The 27,674-nt window shown below is 48.5% G+C and overlaps 1 protein-coding gene across 2 annotated transcripts in view; it reads right to left on the reverse strand.

Moving 5' to 3' along the window:
- Window positions 1-3,418: 3,418 nt before the first annotated feature.
- The window catches only part of OLFM1 (olfactomedin 1), a 37,556-nt gene continuing 13,300 nt past the window's right edge, over window positions 3,419-27,674 (reverse strand). For both annotated transcript variants that reach the window (XM_009665725.2, XM_068914742.1), the window contains exons 2-6: window positions 26,739-26,888; window positions 20,987-21,142; window positions 18,155-18,374; window positions 9,272-9,378; window positions 3,419-5,141 (exon numbers count right to left, since the gene is read on the reverse strand). In XM_009665725.2, the coding sequence (XP_009664020.1) occupies window positions 4,467-5,141; window positions 9,272-9,378; window positions 18,155-18,374; window positions 20,987-21,142; window positions 26,739-26,888 (1,308 nt within the window). In that variant the 3' untranslated portion in view covers window positions 3,419-4,466. The remainder of the gene's footprint in view (window positions 5,142-9,271; window positions 9,379-18,154; window positions 18,375-20,986; window positions 21,143-26,738; window positions 26,889-27,674) is intronic.

The following is a 27,674-nucleotide window of genomic DNA, read 5'->3' on the forward strand; positions in this document are numbered from 1 at the left end:
AAAGAAAGGAACATTTTGAGCTTTTGGTATTGTCATGATGGTAGGCAACAGTCTCAGTATTCCTGCCTGGGTTTCAGGCCAGGTGCTGAAGCGAGCTTCATTTAATTCAATGGGACAGTCTGTGTAACTGCTATCACAGCGCTAAGTTGCATTTCACAGTCCACTGCTGCTCCCCTGGGCTTTGCCACTGCTGGGGGAAGGAATAGCTTCGGTTTCCATATGCCAGCCCTAAAAGCCAGGCTCTCCTGTGCACACAAAACCAATTGCACGTTGCTAGACATGGCCTACAGAACCGCACAAATGTCATGGCATATCTTCTTCAGAGGTGCAGAAAGAGCTTTTGCTCATGGCCTAAGCCGGCCAGGTGCAAACCAGGTCTGGTCCAGGAAGCATATAGCTGCATTCGTGCCTCCCACGCCCCAAAGCTGCAGCAGATATGCTCTGCTACAAGAATTTTGACTCCAGGGAAGAGGGCTGACTGAAAGACCAAAAAGCTTGGTGAAGCTCAAACATAAAAACAAGCATCATCCGTCCACCAGTAGACACTTCATTCATCCCGAGGTAGTTATGAACCAGCTGGAGAGCATTGATTCATCTGACTCAAAGGACAAAGGGAAGCAATGTCATGACAGGCAACTTGAAAGCTGTTTAGTTATTTACATGGCTACAGAGCCAGTGCTCGGTATGGCTGGTAGATGCTACGGGGCCCTCTGAGCACAATGTGTCCTCTCTGCAGCAAACTGAAGCCCTCACAAATGTCTAGTAAAGTGCTTTTAAAGTAATCCCTTGTAAAATATTAACAACACATAGACACATATACAAATGTATGGTCAGATGTTTCACTGATGTAACTCACTGACTTCCATGACTAAATTTGGACCGGCAAGCCTCATGCCCCAAGTAATTAAGTCACAGGCTATAGAAAGCAATCCACTGGGACTTACTTGTCTTTGAAAGGCTCATCCACTTGAAAAGTAATACATACCATTAACTATATGACCATATGGCATCCATTTATAGAATATTGCACTACAGGCAAATAGGACAAAGGTACAGCCCCTTAAAGCACTTTTCTCATCTCATTAACTTTGGGTACATGTTATGGGAAAGCTGTTCTGTCTTTGTTGTGTTCAAGGACATTTTGCGCTGTTGAGTTTTGTATTAAATGAATTGCACTAGGAAAATTAGAATCTAAATGTGGCTGTGCCTTGCCCTAAAGCAAACAGCATTATTTTGCCTTTCTGTAATTCAATTTATTTCTACAGATCAATGTTTTGAAGCAAATGTGTTCTTTTGTCCTCAGATCTTGCCTAATGACGAAGAGGACTCTGGGCACTTGGGTGCCCGCAGAGGCATTCCAGTGCCTGGGATGTGGCAGACTGTCTGGCCAGGACGCTGGTGGGCGCTGGTGGTACCCACCCATGTACACCAGTGTGCCTGAAGGAGCCACGTGCACCTCCCCAAAACCGCACAGACCAGCTTACACGATCTATTAACATCTACAGAAGCGTTAAAGAAAGACTTTCTGGTGATTAGAGTAATTAGCGTAGCTCCTTGGCTTGCAAGCAGACAGTGAAAACAATACGTAAAGCCCACGTGGATGCCACAGATGCTGGGACCTACACAGAAAAGCAGAACAGCTGGCAATAACTGTGATCCAAAACTACACAATGAATGTGAAAGAGAAAGGCATATCCATCCTGATACACACAAAGAGCCTAGCCCCTCTTGCAGGCAACCGCATCTTTCCCATTGATTTCAGTGGTCACTGGATCCAGCTCTAAATCTTTTAAGAACACTGCGCTCCCCTGAAACGGGTTGGTACTGAAGAAATACATTAGTTAAATAGAAATGACTGCAGGTGCCTTAAAGGTTTTTGGCTTCCCAGATTTCTCTCGTGCATTAAAAAAATCAGAACTGCTGCCAATTACACCATGGTTCTCTATTCCCATTTTTAGCTTCTTGGAGGGAAAACCACTCCTTTATATCGAAGATCTCCACAAAGCTGGCAGCCCAGCGCACTAGAAATATGGTGTGTAGCACACAGAGGAGTCCTCAGAGAGCTGTCCCCATTTTGGTTACAGCCAACATTGCAGTGGGAAGAGTAGTGCTGACACAAGGTAGTATCTCAAACCTGTGTAACTGGCTCAAACATCTGCATGTGGAGCATCATTCGTTGCTTGTGGTTTAATCCAGCTCTGGGAAACCACGTTACGTAAAATTTCCCCTGCCTCTCCTCCTGTGGAAGAGGCAAGCAGGGATCTTTTGCTAAGGCCAAGAAATTGAAATCCATATGTGCATTTTGCAGAAATCACCAACTGCATATATTTGCTTTCCTCAAATTGGTGTGCTTCCCTCCTTCCAAGTCCTCTCATACATCAGCCTGCTGAGTTGGAAGGCTAAACCTCACCAAATACCATAGCTGATCAAGCACCACTTAGCTGAAATAGCTTCACACGTGGTGGTGCTAGGCACATTCACCTCCTCCGCTTTTTGGGAAAGAGGCAATGGTCTATTGATGCCAGAGGAAGAGGCTGCAAAGCCACCGGGCATCCCAGCTGCACACAAGAGCCAGCCCAGCAGGTCTCCTTGAGCAGGGGACCAGTCCTTCCCCTTCACCTGGGGCTAGCTGCAGCTGAGAACTCAATACTGCTCAACATTACAGCAGCTGGGGTGACAGGAGATGGGACCCCACATACCCCACGACATACAGTGGCAGTCAGCAGAATGAACTCAGCAGTGGTGCTAGGTGCCCGTTACAAGGAGCCCTGTGGCAGTTCAGAGACCATAAGATGGAAGTCCATAAAGGGATAAGGGGAGATGTGTGGCATTTACTAAAGGCTGTTTAGAAGAGCATGTGAGCTTCCAGCATCTTAAGCTCCCAAATATTAAGAGCTTTAGGAGCATTCAGCTGGAAAAATGCCTCATATCATTGCAAGGTAAGGGAGGCTGTACTGCAGCATTCTGCAATGCTATGAGGTCTTTGCTTTAGCAAAACCAAGATAATCTTGACTGTATTGAGTGCTCAGGCCCAAATAGTAACAACTGCTCATCATAATAAGTTTTGCAGTGCCAGATGCAATACATGGAAGATTTTTACCGCTGTAAAACTCTAGCAAAATCATGATGAAAAGCAGTCCAAGCACCCAAGACGGAAAACGATCCAATTCCATCAGGCAGTCCAAGGCACAATGTCTTCAACTCTAACGCACACAATAGACAACCTCATTTCCCCCTAGTTGCAGCACTGACATCAAATGCTGTCAGCTCCCCATACACCACTGCACCATCACCTGGGGCACGCTGAGGTGGCCAAACACTCAGCAATTACCAAAATAACCAAGAACTCCTGTTATTCTGCCCCTCTGCTACAAACGTTCACTCGGACGCAGAACACACAATAAGCAAAACCAGGAAGTCTCCTAATGTTTTTATTGTTCATTAGATAACTGTGGATAGTACAAAGTTTTCCTCTTAAAAAAAATTAATTACCTTCACACTTCCATAAACAGGGCTTCCCATGGGAATCTGATGCCACAGACTTTCCACAGAAGCTATTTCCAACCACCATAATGCTATGTAGATATTATAACAGTAAGAGAGTATTCTTGTAATTATCAACATGAAATTGGTTAGCTGTGTATAAGGGTGAACACTGATCTTTTTTTCTTTTTAGAAACAAAACCATCATTTATTAATCCAAACTACATCATCGCATTTACAACATTCATTGCATAAACTGGACATACAAAGTTTTGCCACCTCTGGTAAATAACAGACATACATTATACAATATATTTGCTGAATACATAAGTTCAAACAATATGGGTACAACAACTTGTTCATAATACATACTTAAACCATCGTGTTTAATAGTTACTAAGACACAGATCCATGAGCTACTTCGAGTCTCAGCACAGTTAATCTAAGTGACAAAAACACAGTTGAGAGACAGTAGCTGCTATGGAATGCAAGAAAAACTAACCTGTGATAGGGCTTATTCAGACAGCGAGAGCTCCTCACGGGTCAGCTTTTTCGGCTTAGAAGTACAAATCACACATCCATCACAGCTGACCACGATGTCAGAAAATGTCCATGCAACCCACACAGAAGAGAGCGAGTCTCCCAAGGATAAACTTTCAACAGTCATTGCCTTACTTCTTTAGTATGTACTATAGATTTGCTATAGGAACAAAAAACCAAAACAAAACCCAAAACTTAAGTGATTCTTTAAGTGCAGTTCCAGCTGCAAGTACATGATTACTCTTAAGTCTATAACACAGGGCCAGACTTCCAGAAATGCAGAGGTAATGCTGATCTGTCAGGTTTATGCTGAATAATCCTCCATGACATTGATCTTAATTTTGGCAGCTGTTTATTTAAAGTGTTTCCTTGATATTAGTATTAATTCTTTTCTCCCTTTTTCTTTTTTTTCCCCCCTAAATCAGTTTCTAAAGAAGGATGGACTACAACTCGTCAGACCGGATGACATGGAAGAGGGTGACATTGTAAAGTATTTGGTGCCCGTTGTTCCAGGCATAGAGGGCACGATCCTTGGGGTTGTAGTCCAACATGGAAATGTGCGAGTACTTGTTTTGAAACGGGATGTCGATGTACTCATAGGTGGAGGCGTTGGTCTGGTAGGCATAGTGCACCTTGGTGCCTCCCGAGTAGCCATTGGTGACGTAGAGCGTGCCGCAGATGATGAAGGCCTCCCCAGCACTGCGTTTCGGGTAGCTGGTGTTCCAGGTCTGGAGGCTCTGCAGCGTGTTGGGGTCCAGCTTACTGATGACAATGTTGCCCGCGTTCTGGTTGGTGGCGTAGACGGCCCAGAGGCCGTTCTCGTCCACCATGAGGTCAATGTCCGAGTGGCCGCCCCAGGCATAGTGGTACATGTTGTTGTAGCCGGCATAATCCAGGCTGCGAGTCTTGAGAATGGTCTCTGTTTTCAAGTCAAACCTGATAATTATGTGGCTTTGGTATTTATTGAAATAGATAGAGCCATTGTAGACCACTTGACCAGTGCCAGACCAAGGGTGAGGGAGACGGTGAGAGGTAAAATTGTCAGTATTCATGAAATCTGCCATGGATTTATACTCACGGACAAAGCGGTTGTTGTGGTAGCTGTCCATGTACCAGACCTAAGCAAACAACAGAAATATGTGGTGTTAGAAAGCAGTGGAGAACCACCTTAACCCTCCTGTGGGTTAGGAGGGGTTTCACCTTTGCAAGCCACCCCAGAAACTAAGCCAGGTGCTCAAATATAATGATCTGACAAAGAAATTAGAGATGCCTGCATTTCCAAAAAGCTTTTTTTCCCCCCACTGAGCCTCATGGTGCTCGTGAGAGCAAGGGCCCACGTGAGGTGACCTCTCCAGCTTCCCCTCCTGCCTTGGCACAGCCAACTTGGCAGCAGCCGAGGGGCTCTGACGGCCGGGACATCCTGCAGAGGGTACGGAGCACCATGGGGAGCAGCTGCCTGCAAGCTCCTGGGTCAGAAGAAATCCAAAGCAAACTGCCAGGAGGACAGATTCATTCAGCAACTTGCTAGAAAAGGATGCAACCAGAGCATGTCACCCGTGCTCAGAAATAAACCCAGGCTGCAACGCAAAACACAGCCAAGAAATCATCCGGAATAAGAAAGGTGTCCCAGATGGATAAACCAATATCTCCCCAGGAGCTCGGGAACTTAAGCTGTTCCTCGGAAGTAGTGTGATTGACACAGTCCTCCTAAAGGACAATTAGCATCTTTCTCTGACTAGGTAAAGCCGGAGTATTACATTGCTGCTACTTTTCCTTCCCGTAAGCTCTATCATGGTAGCACTTCCTAAATGATATCATCTGCTGTGCAGAACTCCATTAATTTGGCATGCAGAAGCATATGAATGCAATTGCTTATTGTCAAGGAAATTGGGACAAAATCTACAGTGATTTAAAAATCATACACTTCTGCATCAAAAGCTTCAACCTAGGCTGCTGAGAAAAAAAGAGAAAAGAGAAAAAGACATCAAAATAAGAGAAAAAGACATCAAAATCTCACTACTGGTAGATTGGAGAGATATTTTAGATCATCGTTTAAACGTCAGCTCATCAGGAACACTACCTAAACTTCTTAAAAAAAGCTTTAGCCATTTGCAACCCATCCTGAGGCAAACGACCAGGCTAGACAGTTAAGAGCAAGACGAAACATCCATCCTGTTAGTGACATTGTCTGCATTTGTTGCCTAAAAGTAAGACAGCTGCTTTCTAAAGCAGGAGCTGTGTAAACAGGAGAAGAGCTGCCAGAATGCCTTTAAAGACACAGATTTGGCTAATGTTTCAGCACAAGTTTCTTTTGCAACCCCCTTGCAAAATCTAAACACATCGTCTCTGCAATAGTGCTCTTTCCAGGGTCCATCAGAAGACCAGACAAACATCTACCCAAGGTGTGTGCATGGGTATTGTAGCTGGCTTGTTATATTTGAAGGGCCAAGTGAGGTCAGCAAAAACATCATAAGGAACATTAGACCCTCCGTCAGTACTGCCCTGACTGCAGCCACTGCAGAGGAACATGCGCCAGATCACTCCAGTCTTCATACCTCCACTGTGGGCTTGAGGATGGCAGCAAAAGTAGCAGGGGGGGAAAAAAAACAAACAAAACCCCAACATGTTGCTGAGCCCATGGTAGAAAACTGCCAGCAGCCTGGGAGGGTTTCCCCAGTCGGAGGCAGTGCTGGAAAACACTCTGCAGCTAATGCAAAGTCTGTATTCAACTAAACTAGCTTGGGAAATGACATAAAAGCCCTGAAAGCCAATTGCCTCTCTGCTGCTCCCATATCATTATTTGGTATTAAAAAATTACGCATCTCAAGGCATGTGTCTCAGTTTTAGACACACAAAGAGAAGCCCAGAAAGAAACCCTAGTTATCCTGCTAGTGCTGCAAGGTGGCAAGATGCAACAAGATCTTGTGCTCTGGAGAAGCAGAGATTGATGGAGAGCACTGCCTTGCAGCACCGGCTGCCTCTGAGCAACTCTCTCCCACACGGTCTTGCCAATACACATCGATCCCGGTGCTCAGCACCCGCCTGCTGTCTTGCCACCAGCCTTCTCCTGGCAGACTTGCTGTTTTGCCCCGTTGCGTTCAATGATTTCACAGCACAAACAAAAAGCCCTGCAAACCACCAAACACCTCTGGCTTGGTGACATAACCTGGATGTGACATACTGCCCAGTTTCTCCCCATCACCAGCTTCCACACTCTGCCAGGTAGCCAGTGAAATTCACTTAATTGCATGCTTCTAATAAAATTCACAGTAGATTTATATAATAGATACACACATACACGCTCTTATGAAGCTTGGGCTATATTCCATGAGAAAACCGCTTTGTCTACTCTCAGGAATAAAAATTCACTGCAGAAAAAGACATAGATAAAAATTTAAAAAAGAACTGGTTTCAGACAAAGCTCTCTGAAGACACAGGAAGATCTTCAGCATGGCATTAACCAGCTTCAGCTGTGACTGGCCTGACTACCCCTCTGCAGACTTGCAGATCAGTACAGTACTCCATCAGGGCCCAGGGATGCAGCAAATGCAGTTGTGATCCAAACAGGTTGTGATGTGGGTAAAGCCTTCCCATCCCACTTCACCATTAGGATCTCGTTGGGGTTACATGTGAAGTTTTGCTTCATCACTGTAAAGCACAGAGGTGGTATATTGGGGAACCAGCACCAACCACTTGGCTGCTGGAGGGGCATCTCTAAATCCCTTGAGGGAAAGAACTGGGCATCCCATATCGCTGCTGTTCAGGCTCACGGCATGTCCACGGCCCAGCCAGTGGGACGCAGCAGACAAGGGCCAGCAAGAGAGATCTCCACCTCCACTTGCTGCCATCAGACCAAGCAATTAAACCTGCATCAATTCCAAGGTACAATAGCAGCAAATGGGTCATCACAGGGGCCTGTCGCCAGCTCTCAGTCTCCAGCTTTGAAAATGAATACTTTGGTTCACCTTGCTAGTTGTGTCACAGCGGGAAGCCCTTATCTGCTGACAGGACTCCCATCTCTTCTGACACTATCTCCAGGCTTTTCCTAAGGCTCCCGCCAGCAGTGCTGGAAGCTGGGTCTGGCACCACAATGAGCTCCATCTCTGGAGATCTCGCACCTCTCCTGAAGCCTCCCAGGAACACGCGTGGGAGGCCAGCAAGGAACTGGAGCTGGAGAGACACCGACGCAGACCATCTGTCCATCTCCCGAACACCCATGTTCGGAGTGAGGAAACCTCCCCAAGCAGGATCTGCACTGGCAGGTGTGGGGGCTGGCTTCTCCAGAGCATCCCTAGTCCTCACTTTGCTACAGAAGGACGATCACAGGGCAAGCTCTCAAAATAGCCTCCCCCAACACAGCCCTCAACTGCGCCTTCATCCTTTGATGAAGGCTGCTTCACACAGGAGGGAATTTCCATGTAGCCAAGGTCTGTGATTTTTGCTTTGTTTTTCTGCCTACAAATCCTCAGCAAACACTTGAGATATTTTCCATTCCATCAGTCATGGGAAGCCTGGATTGATTTTCAGCCAGTTATTGGCCTCCTACCTCATTGGGATCAAAACTGAATGGTCTGAATAGAAAAAATAGACCCAAACAAAGCAAAACAAATCTCTCCCTGGCTGCAGTCAGTTAATTCTTCACAACAGTGACAGCAGAGGAGGGAGGGCAAATGGAGTCAAATGACATTATTGGAGGTGCTGGCAGCAGAATGGCAGCAGCGACCAGGATTACGGGGCCGTTCCACTTGGCCCCAACTCCTTTGCGCCTGCTGCAGGCACAACCTCTTGTAGGCACATGAGGTGGCTCTCCACAGCTGGAAAAAACAAACCCGGATGAGAAACACCAGCCCGAGAAACACCAGCCCAAGATTTGATCCTCCCTCCTGCTGGGGCACAGACCTCGTGGCAACATTTCCAAGATGAAGCACTCATTCAAAGGGAAGAAGTTGGCTGGGAAGAGACTGAAGAAGCTCTCCACCTGCAGCAGAGAGGCAAAAGCTTCCCGTGCCCCAGGAAGAGGTCTCGACACTGCGCTGCTCAGCTTGCCTTCCTCATCCTCCCTCCCCGCACAAGCCTTGCTAGCTTCTCATTGCAGACAAGGTCAGTGGAGCCCTACGAGATGAATTCAGGCCTGTGCAAGGGCTTCCCAAGGCACAGCATGGGCTTCAGTGCTTGGACCTAATGAGTTTGCAATGACCTTGGCCGTGACTTCGGGGGGAGCACAGAGATGAAGCTGTCTCAGTCTTACCTTGTTTTCTCCCTCAGGGGCGAGAGGATCCGTCATCCATGATCCAAACCTGGACCCAGAGGTTTTAATTGTGATCGGGTCACTTATTCCGGTCAGCTTGCCACAAGCTGGAGGAAAAAAAAAAAAAAGTGCAAGGTTGGCGAGCGCCGCTTCAAACGCTCGCCCACTGCGGCTTTGGCTCGTGTGCACACGTTCCCACGGGACGGCCTTGCCTGCCTGACCCCAGCAATTGGGCCAGTGGCACCAGTGCTAAAACTGCCCGTGCCGCTCTGCCTGCTGCTCTCCCCAACCAATGGCAAGCTATGTTTTTAGTTAATTAGAGCTAATTAGGCCAAGAACAACTGCCACGTGCTTTTGTTTGTTTCATTCCTCTTCATAACAGTTCTCCTTATTGCGCTGCCCCCCAACAAAACAAGCTTTCCTGAAGACAGCCATGCTGCTAGCGTTGCAGAATAGCAAATGAGAAGAGTTAGCCAGGGTCAAGCAGCCAGGTGGAGAAATTAGCTGAATAGCTCTGCTCATTTCTGTGATAATAGAGTGGGTGCAGCCAAGACAAAGAGACAGACGAGTCTATTCCAGCCCTGCTGGAAACATGCATTTGTTACAGGTTATGCACTGAAGGGGAAAAAAAGTGGTAAATTATATACACTATAAATCTCTCCTCTACAGAAAACATCTACTGGCTTCTAACAGCCACTTTTTCTGTTGACTATCACATCTGCACACTTAAGAGACACTAATGCATTCGCCACCCCTCCTCCCATCCCTCTGAGCTCAGCGAGCCCCAGGAGAGGAATGTGAACGCCAAAGGTGCATCCTGAGGCCTCAAACTCAGCTGTGGTGCTCAGCCCCTCTGAAAGCCTGGGAGAGCAGGGCCTGGCTGCTGCGGGTGCTCTGCACAGCCAGGAGCTGCCACTGGGACTCCTGCCCGAACTCCCAGCACCATCCGACCGGGAACGTGAACCTGCACAAAAATGGCTCAAAATTAAGGGCCTGATACGGAAACATGTTTAGGTGCCTCATCCCATGGATTTCAAGCCCCCTCAATTCAGGGGGCCCATCAGCATATTTGCAAGTGCCTAGCTGCGTTTTTCAGCCCTGAACACCCGGCGAGGCCAGCTGCACCTCTCCCCCTCCACGCGCTGCGCTGGCAGCCGGGGGCAGCCTGCTCCCTCTCTGCAGTTCTGCCTACTGACACCAAATCCAGCTGCTCTCCGGGGACCCCGTGAGCTGCTGCCTGCAATGCTACCGTCTCAGCCTCTCAGCAGCCAAGGTGCAGCCATATGCCGATTTCCCATTTGCAACGATAGCCACAAGTTTCAGCCAAGCTGCCATTCCGGGCTGTTGAAACACTAGCATTTAAGTATACGTGCACGGAGAAGTGACAGGTAAAGAGATAACGTACAATGCAGCAGGAGGAACTCCAGGCTCATATTGAGCGTACTGTTGCTACAGGAGCAGTCATTTAAAACCTGGACACGCTCTGTGCGCATCAGGTCTTGCGGGAGCATCTCCTGAGCAACGCACGCTATGGTCAGGGGCTCAAGGGGGAACGATTGCAAGCTCAAGTTCAGAAAGTGTTTCCTGACTTCTCTCCTTGGATGTGGAAGCCTCTGGCAGGCTCATCCAGGGGGAAGGTCACAGAGCTAAAACGGAGCACCTGCTCCCGGGGCTGGGTTTCGAGGCTTGCGCTGCACTGCAGTACGAACAGCTCCTTTACTCAGCGGAGGAAGTCTGGGGCCAGCACCTCAGGTGGGAGTTAGCTGAGGTGCTGCTGAAATGCGTGTGGAGCTGTGCCAGCTTCTGCCAGCTCAGGACAAGGTTCTTCTGCTCCAAATTATCAAATACCTAGGCTTAGGCAACTAATAGATGTTACAGGAACCCTTTCTCCTCAATCTGTTCTTCCAGGCCCCTTGTATTCCTGATTACGGCCACTGGACACATACATGCACCTCAGCTCGGAGCTGCTGGGCAAAGGGGTCACCCTTCCCCAGGGATGTTCAAGGGATGAAGATATTCCTGATATGAATCAGTAGCACTCAGCCAAGGGGACCACCAGGCTTGACTGCTTCTCCCTCTTTGCACCAGGTAAAAGCGCTGGATGGCAGGGCGCTGAAGGCCCTCGATCTGGCAGAATCGAGACAGTAATACGGCTACCTTTTGAGGACTTCTCCCAACATGCGGTCAAGAGGAGGGAGAGGCGTGGGTCATAGCTAGAGCAAAAATCTAGGCAGTGCTGTCACTCGTTGGGAAGATGCAGTCCAGGCAGGCTGATTGCAGGAGGGCCCGTGAACAACCCCAGCTTAGGAGAGCGGGAAGGCAGCTCACGGCTGCTCTCCCCAAGGGTCTTTTGGAGGTGGTGTGAATAAATTTAACAAGTAAGTCTCAGGCAACCCTCTGCCCTGAAGAGTGGCCTTCAGAAGCCAAGTAGATAATGCCTCCTGGTCTCTTCTCCTCACCTCCCTCTTGCTCTACTCAGCACTCAACAAAAAGGTGCCTTCTTCACCGCAAGGACATCAGATGCACCTCAGTGACCTTCCTGGGCAAATACATTGCAAACAAACCCCTTCGTGTTACCGTGAGGGAGGGGGAGGTGAGGTCCATGCTAAACCAAGGGACACGTGCCTGGCCTTGCCTACCTAAGGCACCACAGAAAAAATGCTGCACTTTTGGGCTTTGCAGCAGCAAAACAGCCTGTACTGCTTAGTGCATCATAAAAGTGAAAAAGCAGCAAAAGCAACCCACAGTGCCTTTAGGTCAATGACACAAAGCCTGGGACAAAAAACGCTCCTTAGCTCTGCTATGGAAAGCACAGCCCCCTCACCACTCATTATTTCCTTACGTTATCTGCTAAACACCTTTGTTTCTGCCTTCCTCTTTGGAGCTTAAGGGATATCAGAGATTTCTTCTGCCTCCTAAACGGGGAGGGCAGAACAAATCAGAGATGCCACACCAAAAAGCACAGAGCTTCCCCAGCCTCACTGAGCCACGGACACGCTCTGAAGCGTACGAGAATTTATCCTCCTGCCTGCCTGACTTATTCAAAACTTCTCCATTCAGGAGGAGAGCAAGGCATCGACAAGGGGATGCGAGGGGTTAAAACAATAAATGCCTAATCTCTTGCAAACTCCTCTCGCAGAGGCCCAGCCTTCCTCTAATCACAGATCTGCTGAATGCTGCCTGCCATTATCAGAGCCCTACATTGCTGTCACTTTATCTTTTCCCTCCTATTTCCCTGGAGAGAAAGGTTGTATAAAAACTCATTGATTAAAAAGAAAAAAAGAAAAAGCACCGCAGCAGCTGATAAGGGTAAACTGCTGTTGTTTGCAAGTAGCGAGGCTACATCTCACGCACGTTTAGCTGGAGGCACATTCATAACAGCTCTTCAGCAGTGCAAGAGCGCTGCTCTTTCACTGCCTTGGCATAAACCAAGTGCCCAAGATGCCCAGTGTCAAAGTCTTCTCTTTATCATACTCCACTGACTTGCAGAAGGGAGTTTTAAAGTCCCAGCTGTGATTGCTTAAATGCTGAGGCTCGATTGCCCAGCAGCACCCTGCCCCAGAGCAGCCTGGCACCCACGGGTGCTGAGCTTTTTGCAGCCTACCCAGCCCCAGAAGGCGCAGCTGGATGGTGAGACAGCCCCAGTCTGAACAGCCCCGGGCAGGGGGTCCTGATTTCGCAGCTCAGACACAGCGAGACGCAGCAGGACTCGCACCCTGTGGCATTTGCATGGTGGTTCTCAGGTCAAATATCTCCAGTATTTCACTAAACACAGGAATAGTGGAGATGCTGCATTCAGGATGGTTTTCCTTTGGGGACCGTTCTTGATGCTGAAATACCCTGAGCGTTTCAAGGCATTCAGGGATGAAGGTGAAATGGGAAAGCACGATCTGGTGCCCACACAAGCCCGGGACACAGGGAAAGCCTGTGAATAGCAGTTATCCGGGCATGCACAGAGACGCTGGTTCATTCCAGTTTTCCCAGCTCTATTCAGGTCCCTGTAACTGTGGCCCACTGGGGCCTGCGTGTCCCCTGGAAAATAGCACAAAATCAGCCTCTTCCAGACTGACTCTCCAGGCAGACCCAGCGGCTGAGGCGAGCAGTGGTGAAGCACCACCCTCAGGCACGCAACCCCTTCCTTGTTCTCTGGCCATGCAAGGAATTTTCCACCAGGAGAAGATATGCTTTCCTTCAACCAGCTAAAACGAGAGCTACCAGCCTCTCAGGATACTAACACCCCCGCTCCATATTTCTCCTAAGATCCAGCCCACAAGTGATGTTTAGCAGCTCGGCAGCAATTTCTCTGCCAACGCAGCCATCACGCCGCCAACGGCGCCGTCTGACTCCGGGCTCTGCGGTGCCTGTTGGGCTGGTGCTGCTACAGCCCGAGAGCTTTCCCTACTCGAGCTTTCCATGAAATCAAGGTCTGATCCCTCATTCCCCGCTCCTAGGCCCTTCGCAGCAGGGACAGAGCTGTAGTTTTGGAGCAAAAGGCTGTCAGGAGAGCAGACCCTGCTCGTTACACTGATTTCACAGCGTGGCACACTCTTGCCAGTGCTGCTAGAGGGCAGGAAGGCCTTGAAAGAGATACCAGAAGGAGGTGAGGTCCCTCGGGCAGATTTTGCAAGCCCACGCCACGTGCCAGAGCCCCGTGCAAGGCAACAGGGCTCCCCCAGCTCTTGTTGCCACCTGGTGACACTCAGCTTGCCCCTCAGTGCATCCTGCAACCTAACGCACTGCCCCGCACCAACACCAGTTTTAACGCGAGCAGCATCGAGAGCCTGCCCACCGCCGTGGCAATAGCAATGCCGAGCACGGGAATGCGCGTGGCCAAGAGCCCTCCCGTCCGATGCTGATGGAAATGCACCTGGCACAGGCACTCTTAGCAAGAGAGGAGGAGGATGTGCTTGCCCTTTCCCCTTCTCTATACTAGAATCGTGGGCTTTTTTGCTGGAATTTTTTGCTTAGCCCCTATTTCCTGGAGGAGTAGCACGTATCAGCACTGCAAGAGTCAAGGAAAGCTTGTGCTGTCAGGCAAACGCGAGCCCACTTAGGGCAGCTCTGCTAAATCCACCCTCTGGTTCAAGGAGGAGTGACATCCTCTCCCATCTTCCAAGACTTCTCTCAGGAACAGTAACGGAAACCTTAAAGTCCCTATACAAATAGTGATCTTTAAGAATGCAAATAGAATAAAGAATTCACCGTGCCATTACCGATTCCCTCCCCTCACCACACATATGCAGTCCAGGGTCAGGAAGTGTTTCCACTACTGATCCATCGACACACTTAGGAAACCCGAAATACTGAAAAGGACCTTGTCTAAAGAAAACGCTGCTGCTGCACTGGGGATGTCAGTGCTGTCTGGAGGATGGGGAGAGGAGAACTGGCCAGGAACACAGTGCAAACCTGCTATTTTCCCTGTCCATCCCATGCTTTTGCAGCAGCTCCTGATCCTGCTTTGGGCACTCCCAAGCTCTATTCCAAGCTCGTGAGCTCCCAGACTGCGGCACGCTAACAAGCACTGGGTGAGCAGCACTTGTCAGCCCATGCATGAGCAAATCTACACTAAAACACATTATCTGAAGCTCCAGTGAATCCCTCTGAGCAGGTAATTTGTAGCAAATAGCAACAGTCAGCGAACAGGGCCTCATCTTGCGCCAGCAAAGCGTCTAGAAGGTTGTTACCCGAATTTAACTCGATTAACTACCATTTTCACTGGTTTACACTCTGGAGAGATAAACAACATTGGACATTCAATCTATGCTGCTTGCTCTAAGTGACCAAATAAATCACCTGTGCGGACGAGCAGGCAAACCCTCCCAGGGCAGACCCCTGTGAGCCTCGGTCTCTGTCTCCACTGCACCTGGGGGCTGCTGCAAAGCCCCAAGGCAGACAAGTGCCCAGCATGCAGGGTCACAGCGAGCAGCCACCGAGAGGGTGGACAGGCAGGAGGAGAAAGAAGGGGCACAGCCAGAGAGCCTGAACAAAGTCTCAAATAAATTCCCAATAAACCAAATGTTTTTAGAAAGAGCTGCCTGGAAGAGTTGCAAATGTTTCTAGGAAGAACTGCTTGCAAGAGCTCGCTGTTCCAGCTGCCTTACATAGAGCTTTTCATCTAAGAGGGCTGTATAAGGATGTAACATACCTATCTAGCACCAAGCTTAGGTCCAGCTTAGAAGAAAATAAGAAAGAAAACCTCTGTACTAACCTTCCCCCAGGATAATTCCCTGCCCTGCTGCAATGCTCCCCTTCTCAGCTATCAAGTCCAGGACTGCCCCTGCCCAGCATTTAAAGCCCCACAGAGTCACCCAGCAGGCCAGCAGCCCCTTAACCCTTCCCAGGTGTCATACTGCATTTACTGCTGACACTGGCGTGAGCCACAGCTGTGCAACAGGGCAGAGACCAGGGCTGTGAGCTCCTAATCAACATCAAATCACACCTTTAATCTGTGGGGATACAAAATATCCAAAGAAATGCAGCTCAGGAAAGGTCCAGAAGTCCATCCTGCTTGGAGCTTGGAGCCAGAAGGCCTCTTGCAGCCTGGCAGTGTGTGTGAGGCTGGTTCTTGGGACTGCGGGTAGCAGGGGAGGCTAACAGTGCAAGAGCAGACCCTGCTTTCGCAGGTTGAACGGGTTGGGGACCCCCTTCTCAAGGTCTGCCACCACTCTGCGGGGAGCATCATCGCTGCGTCCCTTGGGCTGCGCGGCTCCACCGAAGCCGGCTGGAGCGGTGGCGAGGAGGACTGGGATGGTTTTGTTCAAAGAACTATCCTTGGCACAGTATTCCCACGGCTGTGATTCGCACCCCCGGTCCTGCTGCCGTTCTCCTTCCCATCACCCACAGCTTCTCTTCATTTTCAGGAGCTGGGCTGAAGGCTACGGATGCAACAAACAGGCGCTACTCGGACACCACCTCCTCGTCTCAAACCCACCTCCGCCTTTGCAGGGGGAGGAATTAGAGAAGCTGGGAGCCGGGGCAGAGCTGCCCTTGCGTGAGGGGCCAGGCTGGAGGTGCTGGGCTGCCAGGGGTTTGCTTTGTCACCTTGGCCAAAGGGACTTTTCTATGCCTGTTCCCCATCCTTTCATATCTGATCCATGGCAGGATTGTCTTTCATCAGATGTCTGTACAGTCCCCGTGGGATACAGCTCTAGGCTATACTGTTAGGTATTGCTAAAACAGAAATTACCAAGTGATTACAACCTCCATCATTTCTTAATGAACAGTGAAACTTGCACAGTGAAATTCAAGGGGCTAGAGCAAGGTCTGGACTTCGCTGACACCCCACAGCAGCCCTGCTCGGAGGTCTTGCTGGCTTCCCTGAGCCGGAGCAAACGTCACCGTCACGGGAAGAGCAGAGAAGGACCGCGGCGGGCTGCACGCGCTACACAGAAAGCAACAGCTCGATTTGCCTCAATCTGTCCCACCCCCAACCCAAACCCGGGGCCATCAGCACCGTATCGTAAATTAGAAATGAGATTCTCCCCGCTCACTTAGCCGGCAGGGTTTGCGCCAGCCGCCCCGTCCGTTCCCGAGCGCTGCGGAGGGCGATGCTCCCGGCGGCGCTGGGCGCCCGGGCTCCTCCGGTGCAGCTCCCCGGAGGTATTTCTGCGCGTACCTCACTGCGCCTCTTGCTCGAATACCTCTGAGAGTCTGGGCTTCAGCGAAAATTCGCTTTCCTCTCTGAGATTTCAAGCGACAGGCAGGTTACAAGGAAAGTACAAGATAACAAAAGACAGGATTAAAATGCTAGGGGAAATACAGGGGTGGAGGCTGCTTACAGAAACGCAGAAGTGTCTCGAAACAAGCAAAAGCAATTCCAGCAGCACAGACAGGGGAGAAGCAGCACGTTACCTTGCCAAAGATACATAATGCTGAGAAGCGCTCTGCTCTTTCTTGAAGTTTCCTGAGAGTGTAATTTCATACGTGCTACCAAAATAGACTGCAGAGCAGTTAATGTGTTTAGATTATCTAAATTGCTTAACAAGAAAGTCAATAACGTACGTAGAAATTAAATCAAGTCAGATCTTTCGCAACAAATGGCGGGCCGACTTCTTGCAGCCGCGGGAGGCAGTGCCCTTCGGCCCCCCATCTCCACCCTCTGCCTCGGGCCAGATGCTGGTTTTAGCTCCAGCAGCGGCTCCCCGCTGTAAACCCACAGCGGGGCTTGGGTCAATTAACGCTGTCTAAATGAGATCACAGATGAACCCCTTGGGTTTTAGCATTGCTATTGGCTTGGCCTGCCTGAAGGAGTTCCCTGCGCTTTTGGGGAAAGGAAGCGATGGGTAGGATTTGTATCCTGCCTAGTGTCACAGCCCACGCCAAAACATGAACCCCCAGCAGCTCTCCTGAACAGGCCTTTGCAAGCAGCGAAAGGAAAGGAAAAAGGCAACTAAGTCACAGCCCGCACACATACCACTTAAAAAGGTATGCAGAGGAATTGCAAGCGCGCAATTTCAGTGCATACGGTACAGTCCGGTGTGCAAGGTCCAGTTAGCAAAAAGATTGGACACTGATGTATAAGCAAAATGGGTGCACGTGTTTGCTTTGCATAAGCACTATTTAAAACAGGCTGGGTATGTACCACATTTCACTGTCCACTTATGCAAACGCTGCAAAAAGCCACATGCCTAGTTGAGGGCCCGATCCTGAAGCACTTATGCCACGAGTAACTTTGGTCATGCAAGTAATCCCCAGCGGGACTACTCCCAAGATTAATGTTACTTATAGCATAAATATTTACAGGATCAAACCTGGCTGTGCGAGCTCATCCCTTACAGCCAGGCAGGGCCCAAGGAGATGTCCAGTCTAGCATCTCTTTCTCCAGATGTGATGTGTTAACATTGATGGTGTTTGGCCAGTGCCACCATGTTGTTCTGAGCCTACCTAATTTTTGCATGCATGCACGAAGCCTTTCTTCAAGATTTGACACTCTGTTCTGAAGCTCTTCGTAGTCATAGGCGCCAATCTCTTCCTGGAGTTCGTTTAGAACTGACGTCAGATTCTGGACCTCCTCTTTAAACTGCAATACCAATTTTGCATCGGCTTTGTACTCTTCCAACACTGGTATCAAAGGCCTAAGTTCCTCCATTTTCGCTTTTATTGCCTGCAAGGTTAAAATAAGCTTGGTTCAGTGCTATGCGTGCAAAAATCTGCAACACTCTGCCTTGACCTGGTTGCTTCCTACGTGAGTGCAATGTTCATAGCCCACAATTATTAGCATAAAAATTATTTTAATTATTACTTTGGTCCAAATGATGTATTGGAAAGAACATATTAAACAGGCTGCAGAACACCAAAATATTTGGGAAAGGCCTTTATTTGTCATTTTTAGAATGCAACATCTTAGGGTTACATGCTTCAGATCACATACACAAAGAGTTCTTTTTTTTTTCTTTCCAAAAAATAAAATAAAATAATATATATATGCATTGACAAGGGTTTCAAACTATTCATGAAATGCATCTACAATTGCATGCAAAGGAAGATCTTGGTTGTGTGGTTCAAGGTTCCTTAGTGAGATATGGTGCTAATTTGGAAAATAATCAAAAAAATAAATGCATGGTGCAAAATGCTCTGTGGCCCTCTTTTCATGGTTACATGGGAGTGAACTGCTTCTTCAGTCACTGCAGCATTGAAAAAACTTGCTTTTAAGTTAGCCCTGTAAGCAAGAAAATGAAATACTGTTGAGGATCTAGCTCACTAACCTGCCTTATATAGATAGCCATTCATAGACAAATACTCTTACGGAACTAAAGAGAGAAAAAACATAAGATTTCCAAACCACTCACACTTTAATGCTGGCATTAGCAGAAACAAAATGCTGTGGCTGTTATTTAAAATGATGCCTTGGCAGCAAATTATACAAAAAATCCTTACTGTTTTTAGGCATGCTATAAAGAGCATAAAAATCAAAGTCATTACGCAATTTATTTTGCAGAAACGCAGACATTCTTTTCTCTAATTAAATAAAGGCCTTGTTTAAAGGCGCAGTGCACAGCATTTTGTTGAAGATGCTTTGCTCCAGCAGCTAATGAGCAGACATAAATATGCATGCACCTACCCGTTAATGAAGCATGGTTAGTATACACAGGCCACCTGGCACTGGAGCCCGTTAAACTAACGTATATCCAGAGCAGGGCAGAGACCAAATCTACCATGTTCAGGGCTGTGATATTTGACTGTCTGGTGAAGTAACTCTGGAGTGAATGGGATCAGAAACTGGCCCCCTTGTCCTCATGTCTTTGCTTTCCGTCCCCTCCTATTTAAATCAAGAGGCTTTCCTTCCTGCACTTTATGTCTGGGAAATGTATTTACTTACTCACTTATTTGCACTTCCTGGTGCAGGTTTTCCATCAGGAAATAGGGCAGTCTAAAACTCACCAGAAAGAAGAAAAAAGGCAACTCATGCTTAACTCAGAAAGATAGGCCTGAGATCCAGACTGCTGAGCTAAATTAGTGCTCCTGCGGTAACTGGAAGTTGGGGAGGGGAGGAGGTGGAACTGGTGAACGTTTTTAGGAATCCTCTTCCCAGTTTTTCATGATGTAGTCTTGGTATTGCAGTATTCAGCGTATCAGGTAAGATACAGATAGTTTAAAACACCAGTTAGCTGGGTAGCTGACTGGAAACAAAGGGGAAACCTTCTCCCCAAATTGCACTACACATTTTCTCCATTTGTTTTTTATTTCTATTAATCCAAAATTTTACTAAATTTTAACATTTCAGATATTGCTGACAATCTCTTTTTGGCAACTTCACTTGTATTCATTCAAGTTCTTGCAAGTTCGAGCGCTGCTTGCAATGACAGCTTCCTTTAAAAGGCTGCTATCTTTACTTCTAATTTGCATGACAGCGGGACAAAACATATATAATTCATCAAAAGGTGCTGGCTCTGTTCCCAAGATCATTACTTCAAAATTGGACATTTACACATCCTTAAGAGGCACAGTTTGCCAGGCTGAGGACACTGTACGTGTCTTCTTTGCCTGGGGTTTATTTGCTTGCTTGTCTGCCTGATTGATACACGGACGGGAAGAAAGCGAAAGGGAACCGATGCGGGGTCAGCCCATTGCTCTGCTCCACGTGCTTCAGAAACGCCACCACAGCTCCAACCCTCGGCTCTGCCGGGAATAAACGGGTCCAAGGCACGACCCTAGGGCTTCCTGCCAGGCGAGGGAAGCTCAGGAGTGAAACCCCAGGTCAGCTGAAGGAATCACGACTGACTTCAGCTGGCCCCAGATTTCACTCTGGATTCGCCCTCTCCCGGCCGCTCCGACGGCCGCCGCCGAGCACGGCAAGGACTCGGGACTAACGAACGAAGGGCGCGCACGGCGGGCGCCCCACCAGCGCGTCTCACGCTCTGCCGTGGCCCACAGGTCCCGGCGGGGTTGATCCTACCGCCTGCTGCGGAGAAGCCGGGGTGCCCTATTTTGGACATCCAGGCGGTTCGTGGGTGCAGAAACTCGGAGAATTTTATTTTTGCCCTAGAGAAAACGTCTGCAGGATTTCACGGCAGGGAAGCGATCCTGCAGCCTGGATCTGGCTATGCTTTGGGTAGGTGGATGCTGCACGGCCAGCGGCCACCAGCGCGGTGCATGACGCAGCCCAAAGCCCCAGCAGGGCAACGCTACTTGACCGAGGGCTGGGGACCACCACCTTGCTCTCCCTGCTGAATCCCTGCCTGCAGCTTTATTAGCGCTTTGGAAAAAAAGACATACCTTAAACTGCCTTGCCAGGTGCTGCTTGTGGCTTTCTTCCACTTGCTTAAATTTTGATTCCAGTCCCCTCATCTGATTTTCCATCTTCTCGACATACTGTAGGTCTCTCTGAGTCCGCCTGTCCAATACCTCTATTGACTGGGACATGTTTTGCACCTGCCAAATGAGAAGCGACTTGTTTAAAAGAAGACACTTGCACGGTCGCCAGGTAGCACTACCCACATCCCAACACAAAACACTGCCCTTTTCCCACACAGCCTACAAAGCTAAAGGGTAATTAGCGTCTGCATTATTTACTAGTTGATCAACAGCACCGCACAGTATCGTGACCCCACACTCTAAAACAGAGCAAATCAGCTTCATAAACATTCGTTCTGCCATGCCCCAGAAAATAATTTAAGCATCAGACTTGCGAATCAGGATTGCGGCCAAGTATAAAACGCGTTAGTCATAACGGCCTCTTCAATAGGCAGAAACGGCACGCGCCGCCTGCCTTTGCAGAAGGAAAGGCTATTAGTTTAGCATCCGACTCTGAAAAGGGCTTTTGCTGAGGTGCACGTTAGCGTTTCCTCCTGCACGTAAGCGGCACTTACTGACTGCCTAAGTGCAGGCTTTACTCCCAGCCAGTAAAACTTCATTACCCAAAGAGCCTCGCTATGTACGCGGCAGCTGCCACAACACAGGCGGCGGTGGGTTAGGCTGCCCTGTGACTAGTGAATAACGCGGTCGCTGGCACGGGCTGCGGCGCGCAAGCCTCCGCGCTGCCGTTCCCTCCCCTGCTGGAGCCTGCCGGCTACCGCGTCGGGCAGGATCTTTCCTCACCCCAGCGATGCCGCGTTCCCCCGCGCAGCCCGGCCGCGCGGCTCCCCGCACGGGGCCCATCTGTGCCTGCCGAAGGATGATGTAAGAGCGCTGGCTGGGCCGATCGTGAGAAAACGAGCTGCTTGCGCTCAGGAAGGTGTAAAGAGGGGAGGGAAACGATAACTAGAATGACCTGATTTTGAAGGTTGGCTGTCATCTGACTTATTAAGATATTTCCCTCCCACATTTTTTTTCGGCTGCAAAATGTTAAATGAAGCTCTGACTTAGCCAAGTACGTAAGCACGTATCTAACGTTAAGCGACGGGTGTAATTTAAGGTCTTTGCATCCGGGACGGCTGTGTTTGTACCACGTTTTGTACATTATGGGGCTCAGCCCACGCCTGGTGCTCCTACCGCTTCCACCTTACCAACAAAGTAAGACTGAGCCTATCGGTACTAGGAGGGATGACGCCTGCGTTTCAAATGAATCAGCCAGCCGAGCACGATGCTGAGTCAGGGCCCTAACATTAAAGGCATCCTGGTTCAAGTCTCTTTGCCTGTGGGAGTCTGAGCACAACCCAAATGTGAGCCAAGACTGTCGCTGCGGATACCCTCCAAAACACTTTCCAGAGTTCATGCTGCCACATCAGCTCCTGTCTGCAGCCTCGACAAAGCTAAGCGTAGAAAGGCTGAGATGGGCAGAGAGCGACGTTAAGTGCAATATTTCCTCCAGCAAATCACACTGCACTGCTGTGACTTACCTTGAAAGACGAAGCAAGGAGATGGTTTGGCACCCATACACATCTAGGTCTCTTGGAGACTACTTGCTGAAACCAGCATAGGTCAAATGCTAACTTTTGCATCTGTAGCTGAAGTGATCAAAATACCCATTGCTAACGCATGACGACAAGAAAACTATTACAGGGACCTATTAAAAATGTATGGACAACCTATATTTCAAAGGCCAGCAGGGAAGAAAAGAAGTGTTTTGTACAACCAGTACAATTGCTCTGGGGTCTAATAGTCTTTCTCAGGAAAGGGGAAGGTATTTTCAGTCTCTGAGTCCCCACAGGTCATCAGTAATGCCCAGAGACCAGCAACCATCCTGACTACTGCTGAAGACCCAAGACCCAAGACCCACTCAGGGACGCGTGAGGAACGAGGAGGAGGAGAACAAGACCACGTCGGTTGGAGAGGAAAAGAGCCAGCCTGTGTTGGGACTGGTCCAACGTTGCTCCTGTACCTCACTCTGGAGGTAGGTGAGCTCTCAGCAGATACGGCCAAACGCCTCTTGTCCAGACTGCTCAGGCACTGATTTACCTGGCCTGGAGGAGTTTGAAGACCTCTCTTTGCCCTGAGGCAGAAGAGGGGAAGTCTTAGACAAGGATGACTGTTCCACACTCTCTCCTGTTAGATATTTTTATCCTCTTAATCCACCCTACCCTCCTCTGAGCCTGCATCTACATAGCAGAATTTTTAAAATGGGCTAGAATAGGAATTACTTGCAGGGATCATACAAAATTGATCTCATTTACTCCACTAATGCTTAACTCCAATTAAAGGCCAAGCTGCAAGTAATTAGAAGCAATCAGAAAAGAGTTTTTCCTGTAGTGAGACACTGGAGTGTGCCAGCACCCCTGCCCCACAGGTCCTGGCTGAAGCTCAGGCAGGCTCCTTACGCTGTCTCTTGGACAGCGGAGATGGAGAGACAGACTCTGCTAGGAAGTGAATCAGAGCATCGCACTCAGGCCTCTGCTCTGAATCACCTCTGGAGGAGTCTGGCTCTCCCCTGACTACAAAGGAAATTGGCCTCCTAACGTGCATCTCAACTGAGATATCTAAAATTAGCTGCTGTGCTATTTCAGGGATGTGTTTTGCAAGTTCATTCTTTGTTGCCCATATTGTTTTCAACCAGACGAGATTCTGGTGAGACATCTAAAACTCAGTCTCCGTCGTGCTTGATCTCTGACTGTAACGCGTGCTTCATCATCTGAAGATCTACTTGTTTTGCTTCATTAGCATATTAAGCCCTTGATCTAGCAAAGTACTTCGGCACATGATTAGAATTCAATGAGACTGCTCACATGCTTAAAGTTAAGCACGTACATAAGCGCTCTAACGAACTGAGACCTAAGCATATTGTCTCTCAGATCCCCAAAGCTTCATCCATTAACTGCTGCCCTTTAAACATCAGCTAAAATGCTTTCTGCCCCCATTGGCTGGAGCATGCACTCTCAACATGAAACCTCATTTTCCATCAAGCTAATGGGATAGATAAACCTGTAATTGTCTTGAGAAAAAGAGCTATTTTATCATTTGAAACAGAAAATTGATACAAATGAAGCTTCCAATTCCTGTCATCTTGTTTGATGCTGAGTTATGTCAGAATTAAACTAGAGGAACAGAGCTAATACTGGCCAGATGACTCGATTAAGATTTATACGGCTGGTGTCATATTTTTAAACTTGCTCACCCCTGCTTGTTGATCAGCCTTTTGTGCCGATTCAGAAAGAGCTGTTCTAAGTCCATCTTTGAGGACTGAATCTGGATGAATCTTTATTATAGGACTGGCATAGTAGCTTTAGGTAGCTGGACAGACTGACTCAACAGCATGAGACATCTTGAAGGAGGTTTCTGTGGTCTACAGAAACGATCAGCAGAGATGGGCTCAACCTATTGATGCAGACACGAGAAGTTTATCTTGTAAGGACAGTAGAAGGCAAAGTGAAGGCTGAGAAGAGATGTCGTTGTCCTCTCTGTAGGCACCATCAAGAGTGAAAAAAGAACTATTTAAGCTAGAAGATAGTGAGGGTGAAGATAAAATGCAGGCAAGAAACAAAAAAAAAATGGCTTAAGCATCAGGAGGAAGCCTTCCCAGAGTAACAAGGACAAAAAAAAAATCATTCTGAAGATAAAACACAATCTGCTTATGAGCAGGATTTAGGTGAAGTCTTGGTTTGGACTTAGTCCAAGATCTGTGCTCAACACCTGACACATAAGGCTGGAAGGGCTCCACGTACTCCAGCCAAAGATGAGCTCAGACACCTCGGTGTCGAAGCGCAGGCTGAACAGTACGTGCGGTGGGGAGCAGACCACACACGCCTTTGCTGACTTATGCTTGTTCTTTAAACCAATGGGGTGTCCAGTACTGCCTTGCAAGTAGCATGAATTGAAGTTTCTCATCATATGTTCATGCCCATGTGTTTAAGGTAGATGGGGTCTTGGCAGCTTTGAACCTTAAGCTACGTTCAGCTGCCAAAGCCTCTGTGCAGAGATTTTCACTGAGGATGCTCTAATTGGTTTGTGTACATACACAAACACACACGCATAAATGCAGCTTGGCTCTGGCTCACAAAAGCAATGCCTCATTATCTCCATAGGTGAGTACTAAGTGTCCTTTGAAAATCCAAACACAATTACCTCTTTGACACATTATGTTCCTTAATCTGCCGGCAGAGAGAAATAAGGAGACAGGAATTTTCCCATCACAAAACTAGAGTTAAAATGTCAGTCGGGGGAAGGGGTAGCAGGGTTTGAAATCCTTCTTGGGAAGCTGGAAGTTCTCCTTTGCAGTTATATTTTCCTATAGGGATTATCATTCCAGCCTTGATCAAGACTGGATGTCTGGCACTAAGAGCCTATTCTTTATTTTGGGGTTTTCATATAGGTTAGCGTAGGAGTGAGATGCAGACAGATCAGCACGCAGGTAACATATCCTCAGAACACATGCCTTTAAATACCATTCCTCCCTCACTGAATTCACTGGCAGCCAGAAAGCTGCATAAGGGAGGAAAACAACAAAAAAACAAAAAAAAAACCACTGAGTGTTTACAGCCTCTGCACTGGAAGTGATGTTATTCCAGGTCTTGCATACCCAGCTCGCCCGTCCATTAGCAGAGGGCATTGGGTCAAAATCCTACTTATTTTACACACGTGACCAGTTCTGGGAACACAACGGGTCTCCGACTCCTGTGTCGTCCAGGAAGATAATTCTTGCTCCCTCTTAGACAAATGCTGTTCTGTTTGACCAATTACTGTTATTGCTTAGAGAAATAAAAGCTTTTGTGTGATTATTTTTAGAAGTCCATGACATACTGAAGAACTGTTTTAGGGCTAAGTGTTTCCTGTCTTGGTTTATAGTACTTATCGCATAGGAAAATCAGTAAAGCGTAGGTTTAATATTGTTATGAGTGACTAATACATCAACTTCCTGAAAGCAGCAGGATGAAAATTATTTTGTCATGCATAACACATGCCAACATAGCATTAGGGCAGGAGGGGTAATTACATATCCAGCACAAGAGTCCACTTACATTTTAAAAAGAGGAGCACCATTTCACATGAAACAGCATTTCTTCAATGAAATCTATTATCTGGAAAACTTCTTGTTATCAGGAATGCTTCCCTAATGAGATTCTTTGATCTCTTTGGACAGTAGACTATTAAAAACTAATCAAGTGGATGTCAACATTAGAAAGAAAACCACTAACTGTCACTTCTGTACTATTTGATGTTGACGGCTTGTGCTGTTTTATCTGACCTTTTTAATATCAGCTTGGCTAAGAGTGCATGGGCTTTGCTTTTTTAATTCTACCCTCACGCCTCTTTTGGAGGCTCATCCTTTGAAACTGCTTGTGCTAACGTAATAAAAAATGATGAGATTTACCCGTTTTTTAAAAAAAAATGATGTGCTTCAATACCATCTCTCTAATCTCAACTGTTTTAACCCGACCTTAGGCTGCGGTCCCTTTTCCTCCATGCCTCCAAAACACAAGAGGTTCTTCCTCCCGCCGCGGCCGATTATTCCCCCCTCCAGACGCGGGGAGAGCGGCGGCACGGGGGGGCTGGCCCACAGCGTCCGGCTCTCCTGGGAAGAGAGGCTCAGCCCAGCTCTCCCAGACTTTAACCCCCCCGCACCGAAGCACCTCTCCCAGCATGGGCCAGCCGTTACCTTTTCTAATAGTTGTCTCAGCTGCTTTGTCCTGGCATCACGCGAGCACATCGTCTGCTGAGGTGCCACCACTGTGCATATACAACGTCCCTCGCTATCTTGGGCAGAGCTGTAGACCTGCCAGCTTTCCTCTGGGTTGGTAGGCAACACCTAATTAACACAGGGAAAGACGGGTTAAGGAAAAAGGGGGAGGCCTGGTGGGAGTGTGGGGAGATGAATGTGGGAGGGAGAGAGGCTGAGTGGAAACGGAGGGAGAAAGCAGCATAAAAGTGGTAAATACTGGAACGGTGGAATAAACAGGCTCCTCTGGGGGCCCAGCAAGCAGGATTCACTTGTAATGCAAAAATATGGATTGGGGACAAATAACAGAAGGGTCTGAAAAGGAGAGCAAGAGCCGAAGCAGACAAGGCAACGCAAGCAGGAAAGCAGGCACACGAGAAAAATCATGAAGCGGCGAGGTTTGGTAGCGTGTTGCAAACTGCTGAGCGCATCAGGACGCCCACCGAGCCGGTGGGAAACCTGCTCCACGCCGTCATTAGATGTGCTCAACTTCTCCTTGACGCTCCGAGGAGGCTGGGCAGCCTGAGCCAACAGCGAGGATACAGCGTCCTGGCTGCGAGCTGAGCAGGCATCGGCGTGCATCTGCAGAGCGCTCCCAGGCTCCGCTCTGGGAATCAGCTCTTCCGAGTAAACCGATACCAGGAGTTACATTTCCCCCCTCTTCTGGCAGACTCTCCGGGGGCAGGGAGGTTCACCAGGACAACTGTTCCTCTCCAAATATTCCGAGGGTCCCAGGGAAGGAAACCCCGGCGCTGTGCCCTGCAAAGCATGCCAGCAAACAAGGGACGCAGCCAGGAGGATGCGACCGGCGCCTCTGTCGGAGCTCCCAGGACACACCGCGGACGGGGAGCCCAGCAAAAAACACAACGCGCTCTC

Source organism: Struthio camelus, chromosome 20 (genome assembly GCF_040807025.1).
Source record: "Struthio camelus isolate bStrCam1 chromosome 20, bStrCam1.hap1, whole genome shotgun sequence".
In the NCBI taxonomy this organism is placed as follows: domain Eukaryota; kingdom Metazoa; phylum Chordata; class Aves; order Struthioniformes; family Struthionidae; genus Struthio; species Struthio camelus.